Below are 19,042 nucleotides of genomic sequence, written 5' to 3' on the forward strand. Positions count from 1 at the left end.
TTTTCAGCCTCTCTTTTTATATCGGTTAACGTGACTGGTCATTCTTGTATTATATTCGCCACCATGTTTTTTTCCTCATAATTGGAACGTATAGCTGCAATTACTGACTCTTCAAGGGTTTCCTCCATTTTCGGTATAAGCCTTGACAGGCCATCCGCATGACCTATTTTTTTCGAATCCAGATGTTTTATTTGAAAGTCATAATTTAGTAAAATCATACCCCAACGGAGTAGGTGATTTGCCGTATATACTGGCAAGCCCCTTTTTTTTTTGTGAGCCGAAGATTGTCACTAGGGGCTTGTGATCTGTTTCCAGTATAAAGTGTCTCCCGTACAGGTAACGATGGAATTTCGTTACCGCGAAAATGATGCTTAACCCCTCTTTTTCTATTTGAGAGTGAGCCTTTTCTGCCGGAAGTAGTGTCCTGAATTTGTTCCGACTTTTTTTTTACGTACACCGTAGGGGCTGCCCAGATGCTAGTTTCGATTTTTGATAAGCTACCTGTTTTTTCGAATCTATCTAGCTCGCTATTTATTTTGTCTAAACCGGCGAACGGTAGGTTCCGTTTTTTTTCTTAAACACCGGTGTTGCATCCTTTTTTAGCTCTAATGAAGCCTTAAATTTATTGCATCTTCGCAGTCCAGTAGTAAATATTTCTGGGAATTTCTTTTTTTGATCGTTTTTAATATTTCCTGATGTTGGGGTGCAACTGGTTATTTTTCTACAAAAAGCGTTCCTTGGTTTATTCCAAAGATTGAATTTTTCAATCCAGTCAATTCCCAGTAAGTTCTCTCTTTCTTTAATTACAAAGATTTTCAATTCCTTCGTCGTGCCATTTAAATTAATGGGCAGGATGACCCCTCCTTCGAATTTTATTCCGTCTCCTGTCACTGTTCGTGCACCTTTACTTGACTTTTGAAGAGTCGGTTTACCCAACTTTTTCCAAGTGTTGGCGTTTATTAACGACAAATCCGATCCAGAGTCAAGCTGAAATTTCACTTGTTTGTCGAAAATATTTACTGATACATATTTTCGTAAATTCTTTTTCCCTTTGTCGTTTGTTCTCATTTGGTGTACTCTATTTTTTGTTCTGCAGCAAACACTCTTATGTCCAACTTTATTGCAATTGTAGCACCTGATATTTTTGTAAGGACAATCCTTTTCCAAATGTTTTTCATCACATCTTCTACAATTATTACCTGATACTGTCTTTTTATAATTCCTTTGATTATTATCATAATTTCGTTTTCTGTACTTATTATATTGACTATTATCGTAATTTCGTTTTCTGTAGTTATTATAGTTTGAGTATTTATAATTTGGGTATTTTTTTTAATTTTGACTAGTCTTAAAATTTCTTTGTCCTGAGTTTCTGACAGGTTTTTTAATCTTCCTAATGTACACCACTCCTGCTTTTTCTATATCCCTGGAATCTTTTTTTTAGTGATACTGCCCTTTGGCAATGTTCTTCTAATTTCTGCAATGTCAGGCCTTGTTCTGTCTCTAATTTTGAGAGAACGCGTCTTTGGATCTCTGAATTTTTTGTGGATACTAGACCCTGTGCAAAGATTAAGCATTTGAAATCGTCCACCGTGAGTTCCGATAATTTGAAGTTGTCACAGTTTTTATTTACTACTGACGCGTATGTCAGGTAGTCCTGCTCATCAGTTTTCTTAAGATTCATACATGACCATCTCTTGTGGAAAAGAGACATGTTCGGTCTGAATAACTCCTTAAGAAGCGTTACGGTCTCAGCGAAATCTAACTGATTCATTCTTCTTGGCAATATGAAATCAACAAATTTGCAATGTTCACTGGTACTAAGCTTTCGAAGTAATAAACTTACTTTCTTTCCATTTGGCCATTTTTCACTTGGATTTTTTTTTTACATAAGCATCACCACTTATCAAGGCCCACAGAGGCCACTCAAGGATAAGGGTTAAATAGTGTACAGTAGAAATTGGACAATATAGTAACTGTTAGTAATGGAAATTCGGTAAATTTGTAAACTTATATATAGAACGGCTCATCAAAAATTTGTTTACGTTAGAATTGTAGTCAGCTGGAAAGCAGAAAAACGGAAGTCAATTCCATAGGCGTGCAGTTCTAAGAAAGAAGCTTTCCTCATGGAATCTATGTTTAGGTTTAGACACAGATAAAGAGTGGGGGAAATTAGTGATAGTGTTTTCTGCTAGACGAGTGTTTCTTGTGAACGTTTGGCGATGGGGGGACCATAGAATGGAGCTCAGCCGAGCACTTGCTATGAAAATAAGGATAAAGCAGAGACAAACTCGCAACATCTCTTTTGTGAGAAAGAGATTGCAGGGAAGAGAGAAGGACATCCCCTACAAGGCTACAAAGTCTATTTTGAACTCTATTAAGGCAGGATAAATCCTTTCTAGCAGCTCCTGCCCAGATGTGGCAACAGTACTCCATCCTTGGATGTACCTGGCTCTTATATAGATAGAGAATTGCATCAGCAGTGAGATATCTACTAGCTCGATAGAAGGATACCACCATTTTTCCAGCGGCCTTGGCAACAAATTTAATGTATGTGTTCCATTTAAGATCAGGAGTAAAGGTCAAGCCCAGAAGCTTGTCAAAACATGAGGCCTCCCCAAGACGAGAGCCATTCATTTCAATTGATGCCAAATGTGGATCAGAATGTTGATGATGTAAAGATAAAAGCTTGGTTTTAGATGCATTAAAAGTAACCAGCCACTCCTTTCCCCATTGTACCACTTGATCAGAGGAGAGAGAATCAGAGAACTTTTATAGACAACTTGAAACTTTATTTAGTTCACCATATTGGTATATAGGCCTTTTTTCTTTACTATAGGACTATATATGCATAGTGATACACAATATTACACACACCAAATTTAAAGAGCACCAATATTTTACATGTAAAAAAATAAATCACTGTCACAAAAAATATTAACATAACTTGAAAAGAAAAAACTATTAATAAGCCAAGAAAAAGAACTACATTTATTTATAAGGAAAAAAAAATTTAGATATTGTTTACTTTAAAATTTTATCAATGGAATTTCACTATATTTCCGCATAGTAATGTTTATGGTTTATTTCGTTTATAATGGAAATTATTTTTCTATTTTTATGAAATTCAGGCCAGTGTGTCCAAGGTTTATGGAGCAGAAGCACTCACTAAACATTTATCAACAGAAATTATTTTTTCCATGTTAAAAAAGGAGGTGAGATTTGTTTTTATTTAAGTTAAAAATTATCACTTCTGTTGCATTATCTTCTTATAATTTCATGAAATTTGTATGTAAAGATTGCATTCTATATATAATATGTATATTTTAATATTTAACTTTATCTGTATTTAATCTAATATTATTTTAGTGTGACCCGTAGAAATTTTCCGGTTGCTTTCTTCATTTGTATAATTTTCTGGTTGCTTTCTTCATTTGTATAATTTTCTGGTTGCTTTCTTCATTTGTATACTTTACTCTTAATGATACAGGGTGGAACGATAAAATTGCCGCCCTAGAAAAGACAACATTATTCCATTTTCATTTGATGAAAATCAGTTTTCTTTTTTGTTGCAGACCATCTATTAGTTGGCCAATTGTGTACAAATCCTAAGAGCAATAGAAGCTTTCTATCATGTCTAAAAGTGACACAATGTTGAAAGAGCAAGATTGGAGATGCACTGCTATACAACTCATGTTCTCTACCGATCCAAGTTATGACAATGACCATTGCCAGCACTGTCAAAATGCATCGACGGGTTGCCACAAATAACAGATGTTCCCAGAATGATGAAAACAAAGTTTCCAGCCACAGTTATTGTAATGTGCTTTCAAGTGAGGGCCACATCATGCTACCTCACTTCTTTGAAGCCGGCTTCAAAGTCAACACCAAAGTGTACCTGGATGTGCTGAAGAGTGTGGTGATCCCCTGGTGCAATTAGGTTGCTGCTGGCAGACCCTGGGTGTGACAGCAGGACTCAGTACTGGCCCACAAGTCAAAAGAGACCCAGGCTTGGCTTTAGAAGGGGTGCTACGACTTTGTATCCTTTTCTCATTGGCTCGACCTCATCTCCCGAACTGAACCTGCTGGACTACTTCGTTAGGTCATACGCTGAGAACCTCATGAACATGACCTCCCACAACAACAAAGCCAGCGTGATCAGTGCCATCCATCAAGTATTAGCCAAGCTCCCACTGACGTTTGTGGAAAAGGCATGCTCCCAGTTTCAGCTCAACATCAAAGCAGTGATTGAGGCTGAAGGTGGCTACAGTGAATAGACGTCAGCTCTACTACATAATCAAATTACTGGAATTGATTTTTTCAATGAAAATTTTAAAATAAAACTTTTAGTGTTGTTTTCTTTAGGGCGACATTTTTATTGTTTCATCCTGTATTTCTCTTAAAATAAATGTTTGTTAGATTTTTATTAAAATTTACTCTTTCTTTCTCCATAAAAATAATTATAGTCATTAAATTTTGTAACAATTCATTTTAAGTAATGTCATTTTTTGATATGTTGTGACATCAGGTATTTTGGCAATCAGATAATAGTTTTCATGAGAGAGTAAGTAACTATGATGAATGTATTCTTTCCATTGACAAAATACATTAGAAATTGTTTTAAACAAAAAATAATTTCCTTTGAACAAATTGTGTGTATCTTTTGTCTGATTTTTTTTTTTTTTTTTTTTTTTTTTGTGGAAAGGTCATTTTATTAAAAATATATTTATGTATTGTTTTTTGTTAATTTCTATAAATTTATAAAAAACATTGAGTTAAAAACAATCCTTAAAACTTGTGAGATTCAAACGCAAATATTGACATTGTAAAAACTTTCACCTTAGTAATGTGTACTTTTTTTTTTGTGAACTGATTATATTTTGATTTGCATAAAGAGACAAACTCCCCAAGCACCATAACTTTTTAATAGTGTAGATATGTACTTCATTAGACATGTAGTAACACGTCAATGCATTTAATATTTCAATGATTTGAACTATCATTAAATTTTATTTTATTTAAAAGTTAATATTTTAAACTGTTTATCATTCAAACAATACACTGTTTGAATATATGGTTAAGTGTTAGTTTTACTCATTTAGAACTGCTTTAAAGCTTCACCGCTCGCTCATTTTGCAACCAAATTTCAAACAATTTTTACAGTTACATAGGTCACATTCTCAGCTATATTTTGGAAAAAAATTTTTTAAATAATAATAAAATTACTGGTGTTTAAAAGTTCTCAGAATCTAAGGAATGGAGAGACGGTTTCTTTTGATTGGCTGTTAGTTATCATAGCAACTTCTCCAACATTCAACCAGAGGAACCTCTTGTGTTTCAAGTTCCAACTAGTCTTCCTGTGAACATTCAGTCTGAGGAGCTTGTGTTTTAAGCCTCGATTTGTTTTCCGATGAACATTCAACCGTAGGAGTTTCTTATTTTAAGCCCCGACTCGTCTTCCGATAGACATTCAGCCAGAAGAGCTTCCAACCGATTCGGAAGGACCCCCCCCCCTCCCCCGCTTTTCTTTTATATTGCAAGTTTCTTAAAACGTAACTAGCAAAAGTCCAGAATAAGATCACGCTTTTCTTTTAACGGTTAATTTAAAACAAAAAAAAGTCTTTTGAACGCTGTTGTTATTAAAACTTAAATTCTTTTCTAAAGTTTGCATTTTGGAGATGGAAGTGTTTTTTCAAGATAAGTGACTTCTATATTAATCATACTTTTTATTTTTAGATTCAAATATTAATAACTACATTTTATTTCAGTATTTGATTTATGTATTTCTGTTTTATTAAATGCTAGCTTTTTTCTCGTCCATAAATGTTTATTTATCTACCAAGTTTATTGCAAAAATAGATTACGTAATTCTATTCATTTTTAGTTCGTGAGAAGGGAATCTATCACCATACTTTCCCTTAAACATGTCCGTTGGACTTTTATTAAGTATAATACTTAATAGTTTTTTTTTATTTTATTTTTTAATGGAGAGTAGAAAACGCATTGTGGATGCGTTATCGGCAGCTCCCGTTACTCTTATTTGTCCCTTAGGGAGAAGAAAAAGCTGTTTTCTAGATTGGCAGTATTTTGCGCGAACAGTTGGCAGAGATGGCGGAAATTTTCTGTTTCTATGTCTATCCTTGTAGCCATGTCACTAGTAAGGTGCTGGAGGTAAACATTTTATCTGGGCTGACGTTATCCGCAACCTTGGATTAACCACTAAGGAGGCTGTCCTATCAGCAGGTGCAAAGTACTGGGGCTGCTGTATTGCCATTTGATGAATGGATTCTGGACCATGCAGTAGCTTCTGGTGGGGCCTCTCGATGCCATATTAGTGGGTAATTGTTACGGCTTTACCTTATTATATTCTACAAAAAAAAAAAAAATTCTACGTTTCTTTTTCTCTCTTAGTTTCCCCTCTCTGTCCTGCTCTAAGTAAATCTGACGACCTAGTCCACAAATTCCAAAATTCCAAAATTCCATCATAAGTTTCAAGAAAAAAATACACGATTAAACCCGGTTCTCCAACTTCCAACGTAGACCCCTACTACCATGTCTCCTTCTCCAACATCAGGGGTCTACGTTCTAACCTTCCAGAGGTTGAAACTCAATTACAGAAGACTAAACTAGACCTTTTATTTTTAAGCGAAACTGGCATTGGACAGGCTATTTCCCTAGAAGAGTTTGCAATTAAAGGTTACTCTAACTTCTAAATCATTTGACCCCAAGATCGCCATGGGCATGGAATATGTGCCTATATTAAAGGTGGCTTTCCATGTGGTTGGGACATCTCCAGAGAAGATCCTAACTTACCCTATATGTCCTTCCGGGTTGCATTAGCTCACACTACTGCATTTATATTTACTCTCTATCGCCCCCCCACACACAACAGCGGAGTTACTATCTTTAAAAGCATATCTGAGAAAATTGACCAAGTCCTATCTGCTTATCCTTCAGCTAACATTCACGTATGTGGAGACTTCAATGTTCACAACGTCGAATGGTTGACCCACTCAAACAAGACCGATGATGAGGGGAGGTTCTGTCATGATTTCTCCATTGCCTATGACCTCACTCAGATTGTTCAGGAACCCACCCGTGTGCCTGACAATGACGGCCAGTATGCGAGCCTACTAGACCTTTTTCTCACAACTTGCCCTGAACTATGTTCAATTTCTGTTCTGTCTCCTCTTGGATCTTCTGACCACTCTGTTGTATCAATTAAGATAAAAATGAAATATAATAAGTCCCCAGACGTACCTCTCCATCGTACAGTATATCGATACACTAAGGCTGACTGGGATAGCTTCATTTATATTGGATCTACCTCTGCGTTCCATGTTTAAAAAGGATGTGTCCTCTATGGTATCAGACCTGACGGAATGGATAATTGTAGGTATAGACCGTTTCATACCCTCGAAAAAGTTCCAGCAAAAACCTAACAGCCAGCCATGTTTCTCTCCAGAATGTGCTGCTACCATTGCGCACAGAAATCACTTTTTCCACTGCTTCCAACTTAATAGATGTATGGAAACTAAAGCCGCTTTCAGGACTGCCAGCAACCATTCTAAGAAAGTAATAAAGAACGCGAGAGAGTTGTATGCTCAATCCGTCAAGTCTAAAGTAGCTGAGCAGTGGCTTGGTTCTCACCAGTTTTGGCAGATAGCAAACAGAATCCTGAACAGAGGCGTGTCCCAACTATCATCAATGGACCCAAGGTAGTCTCGTCAGCATCAGACAAAGCCAAACTCTTTGTCAAGAACTTTGCAGCTAATTCTACCCTTTGCGACCAAGGCCGCCAACCCCCAATATTTCCTCCTGTATCAGAAAACATGCTATGTGATATACATATATCTGTACATGATGTTGCCAAGCTAATCAAAAACCTTGATTCCAGTAAAGCAACTGGCCCTGACAGTATTCCAATTACTCAAAAAACTTCAACCAGAACTAGTGCACATACTTACAAAACTGTTTAAACATTGTCTTAGGAGAATATCTTCCCATCACCCTGGAAAATCTCATCAATATGCCCTGTAATTAAAAATTCAGGTCATCCCCTCTCAGTACAGGCCAATAAGACTCCTGTGCGTCATGAGTAAGTTGCTGGAATCTGTGTTAAATACAGAAGTAATCAACCATCTCAACAAAAATAACCTTCTTAGTGACACTCAATATGGTTTCCGTTATGCTAGATCTACAGCAGATGTGCTTACAGTTATATCTCATAGGATTAGCAAATCTCTCGGTGGAGGCAACCTTTCTAGGACAATTGCTCTTGACATATCTAAGGCCTTTGATAGGGTACGGCATAAAGGTTTACTTCACAAGATCTCTAGCTATGGTATAGCTGGAAATGTCTTCTCAATTATTAAATCATTTCTTTCTGGTAGGTTCATAAGAGGGGCAAAAATCAGAAGCTCACAGTATTAATGCTGGTGTCCCTCAGGGGTCCATCCTGGGCCCAACTCTTTTCCTGATCTACATTAATGATCTTCCAAATCACATCCTTACATCATTTGTAGACATTTATGCTGATGACACTACCATTTATGATAGCACATCTAAGACAGTAAACGACCAAGTTCTCTCTGATTCTCTCTCCTCTGATCTTGAGCACGATGCAATTCTCTATCTATATAAGAGCCAGGTACATCCAAGGATGGAGTACTGTTGCCACATCTGGACAGGAGCTGCTAGAAAGGACTTATCCTGCCTTGATAGAGTTCAAAATAGACTTTGTAGCCTCGTAGGGGATGTCTTTTTCTCTTCTCTGCAACCTCTATCTCACAGAAGAAATGTTGCAAGTTTGTCTCTGTTTTATTGTTATTTTCATGGCAAGTGCTCGGCTGAGCTCCAATCTATGGTCCCCCCTCGCCAAACTTTCACAAGAAACACTCGTCTAGCTGAAAGCACTATCAATAATTCCCCCCACTCTTTATCAGTGCCTAAACCTAAACGTAGATTCCATGAACAAAGCTTCTTTCTTAGAACTGCACGCCTGTGGAATTGTCTTCCGTTTTCCTGCTTTCTGGCTGAGTACAATATGGTTGTCTTCAAGTCTAACGTAAATAAGTTCTTGATGAGCCGTTCCATATGAGTTAACAAATTTACAGAATTTTCATTACTAATGATTACTATATTTTCCAATTTCTACTGTACACTCTTTAACCCTTATCCTTGCATGGCCTCTTGGCCTTGATAATGTGGTGATGCCTGTGTAAAAAAAAAAAAAACTAGTTGGTAAAACTGGAAAAGAAAGAGACAAGATATTCTAGTAAAAAAAATATAATAAATTTATAACTTACAATATTGCAGCATTAAGAATTTATATATAATGCTAAATTGAATTTTTTAAAACATTCTTAATGCTGCAATATTTTAAGTTATAAATTTATTATATTTTTTTACTAGAATTTCTTGTCTTTTTCCAGTTTTAACAACTAGTCCTTTTACTTTTCTAAGTTTACTTTTAACAATATTACTTTTCATGCTTGCATTTTTCTATGTAATATGTATATGCTCAAATAAAAATAATTTTAATACTTCTACCATACTCACATTCTGGAAATGTATGTTCTCATATGGGAACATTGTTGAAAAAATTAAGAACATAATATCAATATTTTTGTTCTTTGTATTTTTGTTTCTGCCTGCATGTCTTTGTGAGTTTATTTTCACAATTATAAACTCGTTTTTAATTAATTGAATTCTTAGAAATGTCTTTTAAAATGTTTCAAAGCAAATTGTAACATATAGCATGATGACTGAATTTTTTGTTCATAAATATATTTTTTTAATCTAAGATTTCAAAAAAACTTGAATTATTTTCATTTGGTTGTATTTGTAATAGCTATCACTCTAGTTGGGTTGAACCAGCTTTCTCTAAAGAAGTACAGGGTCTCTGACCATCGCAGCTCACTTTCACTGATCCTGAGTTAGATTACATGATTTGGCCAGCCAATCCTGATTTTATGGTCAAATACAAACTACTTGCAGTCCTGATTGATATTCAGCTACCTACCAGCATGTTTGCACTAATTAAATAAAATAGGGAAAGAAGAATCTCATAAATAAGCTCTCCCTCTAAACAATGAGCTGCATGCTTGAACCTTCTTAGGTGGTTTGAAGGAAAGACAGGAACGATCTTGAGTTGGTACTTGATCCAAATGTCCTCTATGCAAGAATGTTGCCAGCAGAAAGGTTAATTTTGTATGATTTTTTTCTTTTGTAATATTTCTATGTTATATAAAATCAAATTTCATATTCTTTTGATCCGAGAAATTTCATGTTCTTTTTTGATTCCAAACCCTGAAAAATCTATTTTCATTGTTATTTCTAGTACATGTCTGGTGTGTCAGAGCTGCAAGAGTCATCTTTAGAAGCTTTAACTGGAATAGTCTCTGCATTTTCTTTGCAAGTGGAAGAAGTAAGAAAAAATTATTGCATTTCATCTGTTTATTACTTGCTCAGTTTTTTATTCTTTATTTTTTATTTTTTGCTCCTCTCTCTTCCTTTGTCTTTTCTCTTAAATTTTTGTAAGAAAAGATTTACGAAAGATAATTATCGATGAAGAGATATTTCATTTTAAAAGAAAAAATTTTTGTATTATAATTGATCATAAGTGTTATGAGATGTTGACATTTAAATCACATAAATAATTTTTTTGTTTGAAACTCTTAAATTTATAAATAATGAAGCTAAGAGTCACAGGTATTGAATTAATATAGTGTGAGTGCTAATTACATGACAAATGCAGAGAGGTGTAAACCGAGCACATAATTATTTTTGGAGTAAAAGTGAGAAGACACTGAATACTAAACTCTCTTTATTTTATATAATAGCAAACTTCATTGCATTACGATAATTTTTTTTTAAATATGACTTTTAAAGTTGTACTAAAAGAGTACATTATGCTATTGGGATTTTATATTTTCATAACTAATAAATCCATATTAAAAAATGCAAGTCACATAATTGCAAGAAACACAGCTATACAAGAAGTGGTGACAATTTTATTAATACAGATATTTTAGTAAATGTTCTCGGTATCTTCAAGAGAATAATTTAATAATCATTGGTTTTGTTACGTGGAGAAATCATTTTAATGGATACATGGAATTTTTAAGGAATTGCAACATATTTATGTGCATTTACTGCAGATTATTTCAAAACCATTACTTTCTGGAGATTTTCTGTGGCATATTCTGATTTCTTGCATAAAAATACACTCGTATGCAAATTTTATTGCTTCATCTTGTGATTTAAAAAAGGTGTAACATTTAAGAGGGAAAATATGTCCAACCTTTTGTGAGGCATAAAAATAGTCATAACATCTTTATTTTTAGATTTAAAAGATTTAAAAAGATATTTTCATAGATCATCAAGCTCTTTCTGAAATTATTGTGAAAGCAATTTCAATTGTTTTTACAATTATTTTCAAGCTAATCTCTCAAGTCCATTATCACAGGTTTTTCCTGGCCTTCTCCTTACAACTGATCCTCCAGTTTCAATTAGTCTACATCTAGTAACCTGACGGAAATTTCATCCATCTTTATAATGTGACCATACTAACACTCCCATTCTGCACACCTCTCATTATGCTGCCCAAATATAATCTTCTGAGATCTGTTTGATTTAATATTCAATTTGTGAACAATTCATTTTCAAATGAGTAATGTCTAAATTTTTGACATACTGCTACATAACATAATTTTTATTATTTTTCATTTATTAAAATTGGGAAAACATGCACTTGTATTATGTTTTTACATTTTTATTTAATCTGTCTTTTTTTAAAATTTAAACCATAATTTATTTTTCTATTTTCAGGACGGTTCTTACCCATCTTTGATACCATTCATAGACTGCATTTTAAAAGGTATTTACTTATATACTTATCTTTAAAAATAATTTTTAATCGTTTTTCTAACACAACTAATACAGAAAAAAAATCTCTCATTTATAAAATAAACACCCAATAATGAACAACAAATAACAAACAATAATGAACAACAAATAACAACCAAACAATAATAAACAATAAATAGCAATAATAACTAATGAATAACCATCAAACAATAATAACCAATGAATAACCATCAAACAATAATAACCAATGAATAATCATCAAACATTTACTGACAGTGTAAAAGACACAAACACATCCGGAAGAAATATTTCGAAACAGCAAGTATTGAAAAAGTATTCCAAGAAGTGGAGCCTCAACAAATTTTACAATATTTAAAAGAAACAAATTTATTTAAACTCCTGTAAACTAATCTAGTAACATTTTACTCTAAAAATAAAAAAAAAATAAAAAACTCTTTACATTTGAAAACAAATATTTTGGAAAATTTAAAGCATTTTCTATGCCAATAAACCTTTTCTTGGCATTAAATGACCCCTAGAGGTTGAAATGCCATTAAGCAAACACACTCACTCATTTATAAAATAATTTATCTTATCTTTACTAACAATACCACTCCTTTGATGAACTAAAAACAGTAAGATTACAAAACAGGTTTCTTTTTTTTTTTTTTTTTTTTTTTTCACTTAAAAAAATTACCTTTTCTTGTCATTTTTGGTGACAAAATAATGGATGAGAATGTTTTTGTACATCTTAGTGTGGAATGGTGTATCAGTTATAATGGAGCTTATTATTTGAATAACTTTAATGGAGCAGACTGAAATAAGTGGAAGCAGATCTACAGAAAAATGGATTTTACTCATTTGATTGGAAAGCTATAGTACTTTTCAAAAAGGATAATTTGTAAAGTATTTTAAGTTTTTTATTTAGTAAACTATCAATTTTCAAATATTATTTAAAATATTATGGTTTCGGTTGTGTTTATGTTCACTCGCGATTCAAAGGCCTGTCTTTACTCTACCACCTTTTTTTGCCAGAGTAAATAATGTCAGGAAAGAAATGAATCAAAATATATTCATTTAAATAGTGAAACATAGTAGGGAAAATTAACAAGAAAAAAACTGTTTTCTTGTGTTGTCGTTGGCATCGAAGAAATCCTGCAAAGCATGAATCAAAGTAATCCATTGCCAGATCCGCAGTTGCTCATTGCTTGAATTTGACTGTTATTATATTATAAAATGTTTTAAACAACACCTCGTTAGTCTAAAACCAAATCACTGACATTTAGGAAGAAAACTGTAGAAGTATTGGGTGGAGTGACAAATCACCACAGATTAAGATCTGGAACGTAGGTTTCAGTCACTGTTTTCATCATTAGACTTGTGTCCTTAGTGATACTGTATAAACATTATCCTCTCACAAAGTTTGGTCTGCTAACTGTGGCAGTATACTGGAATATGATGCTTGGTGTTACACATAAAAGATTAAAGGCATAACTTATCAGATGCGTTTGGCCACCCATGAATGAATGCAGCTGCCAATGACCAAAGATCCTACCCAGAACCGCATATATTAGATATTTACTTCCTTGTTTTTAAAGGGGAATAAAATTTCAATCACATTTTTATTTTTGTTTCACAAAATCAATGATTTTTCAGCTGCTCAAAGCCGAAATATATATACTTCCTTGTCCTCAAAAAGGAGTAAAATTTCAACTTGCTGTTGTTTTTTAAAATATCATAAAATTAAAAACTTTTGGCCACTCAAAACAAAAAAAAACATCTACTTCCCTGTCTCTTGTTTGTTCCAAACAAGGCATATTGCTACTGAAGCATAAATGTTACTGCTGTGATAGGAGCCAGATTTATATAGAAAGAGGCAAGCTGGATGGAGAGCATGATGTTTGTTCGCATTACATTTAAATCTTGTATGATCACAAGAATACCAAAGATTTGCGGAAATAAGAGACAATGAGATTTTGCTGTTGTGGATTTTTATTGAGGGGTACAAGTGCAATAAGTTCATCAGCAGCAATTCTGTGGAATGTACTTGTAAAATAAATAATCAGCAATGCAATGCAATGCTTAGGAGACCATGCAAAATATGAGACTACAAACTTTTTTACTTTATTTATTTTTTTTTTTTAGCCAAAACTTTTTGTCAAAATAAAAATCATTTTTTCTTGCAGCTTGCCCACTTAATTACGAATATGAAAACCAATTTACAGGCCACTGTCAACTTTTGCATTGTACGGCATCTGCCTCCACACCAGCTGGATCTTATGTACTTGAATCGACTCTTCCTAAACTTCTTCAAATGTACAAAGAAACTACACAGGTGAAACTTAAACTCTTTTTATTCATTTTTATATTCTCATCTTTATATTCTTATTTTTATATTGTCATTCTCAAATTTTTTATGCTTTTTTGCAATGAATTTGTCATGAAAAATATTTTTTTTAAGTACATTTTTTTTTACAATTTTAGAAAATTGATTTCTAAACTCACCTTTGTTCTTTTTTTCATTTATTTCTCACAAATTCTTCTTTACCATTTTTTCCCATGTTTTCCTTGACATTTCCCCACCTACTTGTTATCTCAAATGTTCTATATCTAACTTTAAGCCCTCCAATTCTTTCAAATGGCCATAACATGGAAATCCTCTGTTCTGCATTTGAGACTATGACTATGCAGAAATGGCACTGCATGTACACGACTAGACTGAAAGCGAAACCTGTACTCATTTGCATAAGTGTGGGCCTCAGCGGCATTAAAAAAACGAATTTTCTTGTGTGGCCATTATTTGTTTCAGAATCAGACTGATTTTTGCGCATCATTCATTTCAAAAGGAGAGGGTGAAGAAGTGGAAGATAAAAATTCAAACATAAGTTATTTTGGCATTATGACTGAAGGAAGGTTCAATCTAAAACTCGTAGTGGAATATGACAGAGCAACATCTATTGTACACTGGTTGGAGAGAGTGGATTTTATTTGCAAACTCTCAGGAGTTGACAGGGGTCGAACAAGTAATCCCTTTGCAACTACTCGGAGGGGCCTTCAATATCTACCAGCAACTATCGGATGCAGATAAGACCAATGTGATTTGGATAAAAGGTACACTATGCAGGGCCTTTGCGCTTGACCTAGTAATGCCCACTGACCATCAAAATGGTTGGGATATTTCAAGATTTTAAGGTAGTTTTACTAAAATGATCATATTTCAGACACTAAAGCACTTTACATCTTCAAAATACCACTATTTTATTTGGAAATAACTATCCTTTCACATGTTTTAATAAATAATAATCTATGTATATTCAAAGAGATTTTAGGAAAGTAATATAAAAATGTTATCTCTATGAGACAGCTATTTTGCGTCAGATTTTTCTTTCGACCTCTGCAGTTTTTATAAGCTTTGTACCACTCCCCTATGAGGAATTTTGTCATGAAATTTGGAAACAATTAGAAAAAACATCAATCTCACTTATCGAGGTTTTAAATAAATTTGTCTGTTTTTTTTTCTTTGTCTGAAACCAAATCGCTGACATTTAGGAAGAAAACTATAGAAGTATTAGGTGGAGTTATAGACACAAGTCTAATAAAGAAGCGAATCACATTTTGGAGAGGCAAATGGGGGCGATTTAGCAGGCATACATAGTCTACAATAATGCCAAAGAAATCTTGCAATATATTCATTTCTGACAGTCCTAGTATTTGGTTTCAATTTCTTGTACATAGAATGCATTACAATTCAATGTCGAGTTCTAACTTTTTTTTATGCATATATTGAATTTTTATGGTATTACAACATTTACTTGGAAACCATTAATTTCTGGAGATTTTCAGTGTCATATTTGGATTCCTTGCACAAAAGTACACCTATATGACAAATTTCATTGCTTAATCTTGCTTTAACAAAGATATAGCATTTTTTCTGTAAAAGCAGCGTAAAAAAATCTAACAAAACGCATATCGTCTTAAAGATAAATATCCAAATGTGCAAGGCACAAAATAGTCATATCTTATTTTTGGTCAGATTTAAAAAATTTGAAAATATTCTTTCTTAGATCATCAAACTCTTTCTATGTATGCCATTATTAAGATATTTTAAACCATTTTAAATTTTTTCATGTGTATTGCTAATTGACCCGTGCGAGGCATACAAGCAGTTTTTGAGACACACTTTCACTCGAATAAGTCGGTAGATGAGTTCTATGTTGCATTGACAAAACTCTCCAGTCTGTTTGGAGGAGTCCCCAGCCAGAGTATATGCAGGCAATCCACCATCGATTTATAAGTCTCAGAAACAATGTCTCCACCAAATCTTCTATTCAGAGAACTTGTTGCATTGTTTTAATTTCTCAGGGCCTAGTCATCTGACTAAACACTGCCGGTCTAAATGACGGAAATAGCGCCATAAGCCAACCATCTGATGTTACAGATGCCAGATGGAGAGCCACATCACTTCAAAATGTCCGGAAAATGGAGACTGATGAGATGTAAATGCTACTCTCACTCTAAATAAAATGAAAACCAACCTGTTAGTGATACGTCAACATGTATCAACAAAGTGATGTGTGACGCATTGAGTGACTCAGCGCACATAGTCTGTTGTAAGAAGTTTGGTTTATGGTCCACTGAATGGATGCAAGACAGAGGTGCTGATCATTCACAGAAAGAGCATAATGAGCAGGGGAGCAACCAAGTTTAATCTGCAGGTGGAGAAGAGGATCATTGTGGTGACAAAGACGCTGACCATGGATGGAGATCTATTGGGGTTTGATCTCTTCCACCTGTTGAGCGGGGTTCATATAGATGAGCATGGTGAGACAATTTCATGAACAAAATTTATAGTGTCGGTATTGCTGTCAAAATGAAAATAGAACAATCCAACTTTGGTGTCGTATTTGACTAAGAAACATTGTATTTCGACATGGAAGTAGTCAGATGAGTGGCCGCCAAAGCAGCTGATCAATCAGATACCTGCATACACTGTGCCTGAACACATTCAAATCGACTATAATTGTGAATTGCAAACTTGGATTTGCAACTGATGGCTGATAACCATACACAGAAAAAGAGCTCAGTCTCCTATGAGATTTATTCTGCTAATGGCAATTGTTCAGCATAACAAAAAAAGTGTCACTTTGTTATGGATATTACCATGAATTAAACAACACATGCTAATGTGTGCTCATAAAAAACTGAGATTGATGTAGGAAGGGGGCCAATGTGTCTGTGTTGGACTTGAGAAAAACCTATCTTCAGGTGCATGTGCACTATTTATGGCTGTTCCAATCCATGGTGGTGAAAGGACAGAGATGCTGACTAGGATGGGATTTGGGGTGATGTAGGTCGGGACAGATTACATAGATGATGTATACATCAACAACAATGTGGCATCAGCGGAGCGAGTAAAGCAGCATTTTCTTTGGTTTATACTAGAAAGAAAGGATCCAGACTGTAGATGGCATGCTGGGATTGGAAGTCTAGGGGGAGCGTGGCACTTTGCAATGGAAACATAGTCTCAAAGGTTGTGACATGTCATACTATTTTTTCCCTGTGTAGGAAACTGATTGGACATCTGCCAGTATGCAGGTGGCTCCAAGCAGCAACTGGAGTTATAAATCAAAAAGGTCAATACTATGACTTGAAGAAGGGATGACACTACAAAGGATCCCAATTTAATATTGCCAATCAGCATTTTACAATGTCATTTAATTAAGTGCTGGGAACATTTTTAATGTATTTAAAAAAAAATTTTTTTTTTAACACAAAATAAAAAAAAATTTTAATTTCAGACAAATCAAAAAGGACTTATTCTCAGTTGTTTCCATGGTTTCATTCTTGCCACAAAATCTGCCTCAATTGCAAAACCCAGTAAGTATTATTCTCTCTATATATCTTTTCTCTCTTTCTCTCTCCTGTAAATTGTCCATAGTTGGTTTTTTATGTTAAAGTACGCAAATACATCAGTCACTTTCTTTAATTTTATGATCTCACTACATAGTTCAAATTATACCTAACTCACAATGATCTACATTATCTATTTAAAAAAATAATGTTCCAATTTCCATGAAAAGCTTTTAATGCTTTTTATTTATTAATGATAACATTGTCAAAGTTTGAACAGACCTTATTTCTATTATTACCTTAAAAAAGCCTTGAAAATATGGAAAATGTCTTGAAAAGGGCTTAAAAATGGTATTTATTCAGTAAAAATTTGTGTTGGAGTATTAAATAAAATCAAAATATTATTAAACATTTTTAAAATTAAAATCCTAGTAAAATATTTTTAACTATTAAAAATAAAATAGAAATAAATACATTCTTCTGAAATTGCATCATATTATTTCTGATTTATCATAAAACTACCCAATGTTGTCTATATACTTGTAGCTGAACTGAAATTCAAAATCGAAATAAATATTATTAAAATATTCTTTAATTAAAATATTAGTTTTTTGGTTTATTATATCATTCTTTATATGTCAAATTTTGTTTTTAAAACTTGAATTTTGTCTGCAGAAGTCCTTAAAAATGAACGTTAATAATGGATATTGAAAATTTGCATGAACATGTGTGTCTCTATTTCTCCTTTTCTCAAATGATTATTGAAATTCATTTTCTTCCTCAGTGTACTCTCCATTATTTAAACATCATGAGGAAATCTTAACGATGCTCATCTCTTCATTGAGTAACACCAGTGTCCCTCTTTGCCAAACTGTCGTCAGATGTCTTGATTCTCTCCTTGACTATCACAACGTCCTTAGCAATGCCAACATACTTCTAATAACTGAACATATCCTTGTTCTCCTTGAAAGCAAAGATGAAACACTCAGGTAAACACAAAACTCAATTTTTTGGAACTTCTCTACCCCTTTTTTGTCCGTAAAGCTACTATTCAAAATTATAGATTTTCTTAAATAAAACTTTGCTCAAACATATGAATATAATATATGAATTAACATGATGGTTTATCTATAACAATAATAGATAGCTACATGAGGCTTACACTAACATTTTACTGCAGTTTCATGGTAGATCCAATTGTTAAAATGTTAAATGTTCTATATTTTGCATTAAAATATATACAGACATTGGATAAGGATAAACTTCTGACCATCAGATTTACCATGAAACTGCAATAACATGTCTTGTAATTATTTATTAT

At 33.6% G+C, this 19,042-nt stretch overlaps 1 protein-coding gene across 1 annotated transcript in view; it reads left to right on the top strand.

The window, feature by feature from the left end:
* LOC145267130 (MMS19 nucleotide excision repair protein homolog) overlaps window positions 1-19,042 on the top strand; it is a 168,118-nt gene that overhangs the window by 87,393 nt on the left and 61,683 nt on the right. The window contains exons 9-14 of the mRNA XM_080123167.1: window positions 3,132-3,215; window positions 10,343-10,429; window positions 11,833-11,881; window positions 14,058-14,206; window positions 17,670-17,748; window positions 18,506-18,710. Of these exons, the coding sequence (XP_079979293.1) occupies window positions 3,132-3,215; window positions 10,343-10,429; window positions 11,833-11,881; window positions 14,058-14,206; window positions 17,670-17,748; window positions 18,506-18,710 (653 nt within the window). The remainder of the gene's footprint in view (window positions 1-3,131; window positions 3,216-10,342; window positions 10,430-11,832; window positions 11,882-14,057; window positions 14,207-17,669; window positions 17,749-18,505; window positions 18,711-19,042) is intronic.

The sequence above is a fragment of the Euprymna scolopes genome, chromosome 42, assembly GCF_053919585.1.
Source record: "Euprymna scolopes isolate OS-2025 chromosome 42, ASM5391958v1, whole genome shotgun sequence".
NCBI lineage: Eukaryota > Metazoa > Mollusca > Cephalopoda > Sepiida > Sepiolidae > Euprymna > Euprymna scolopes.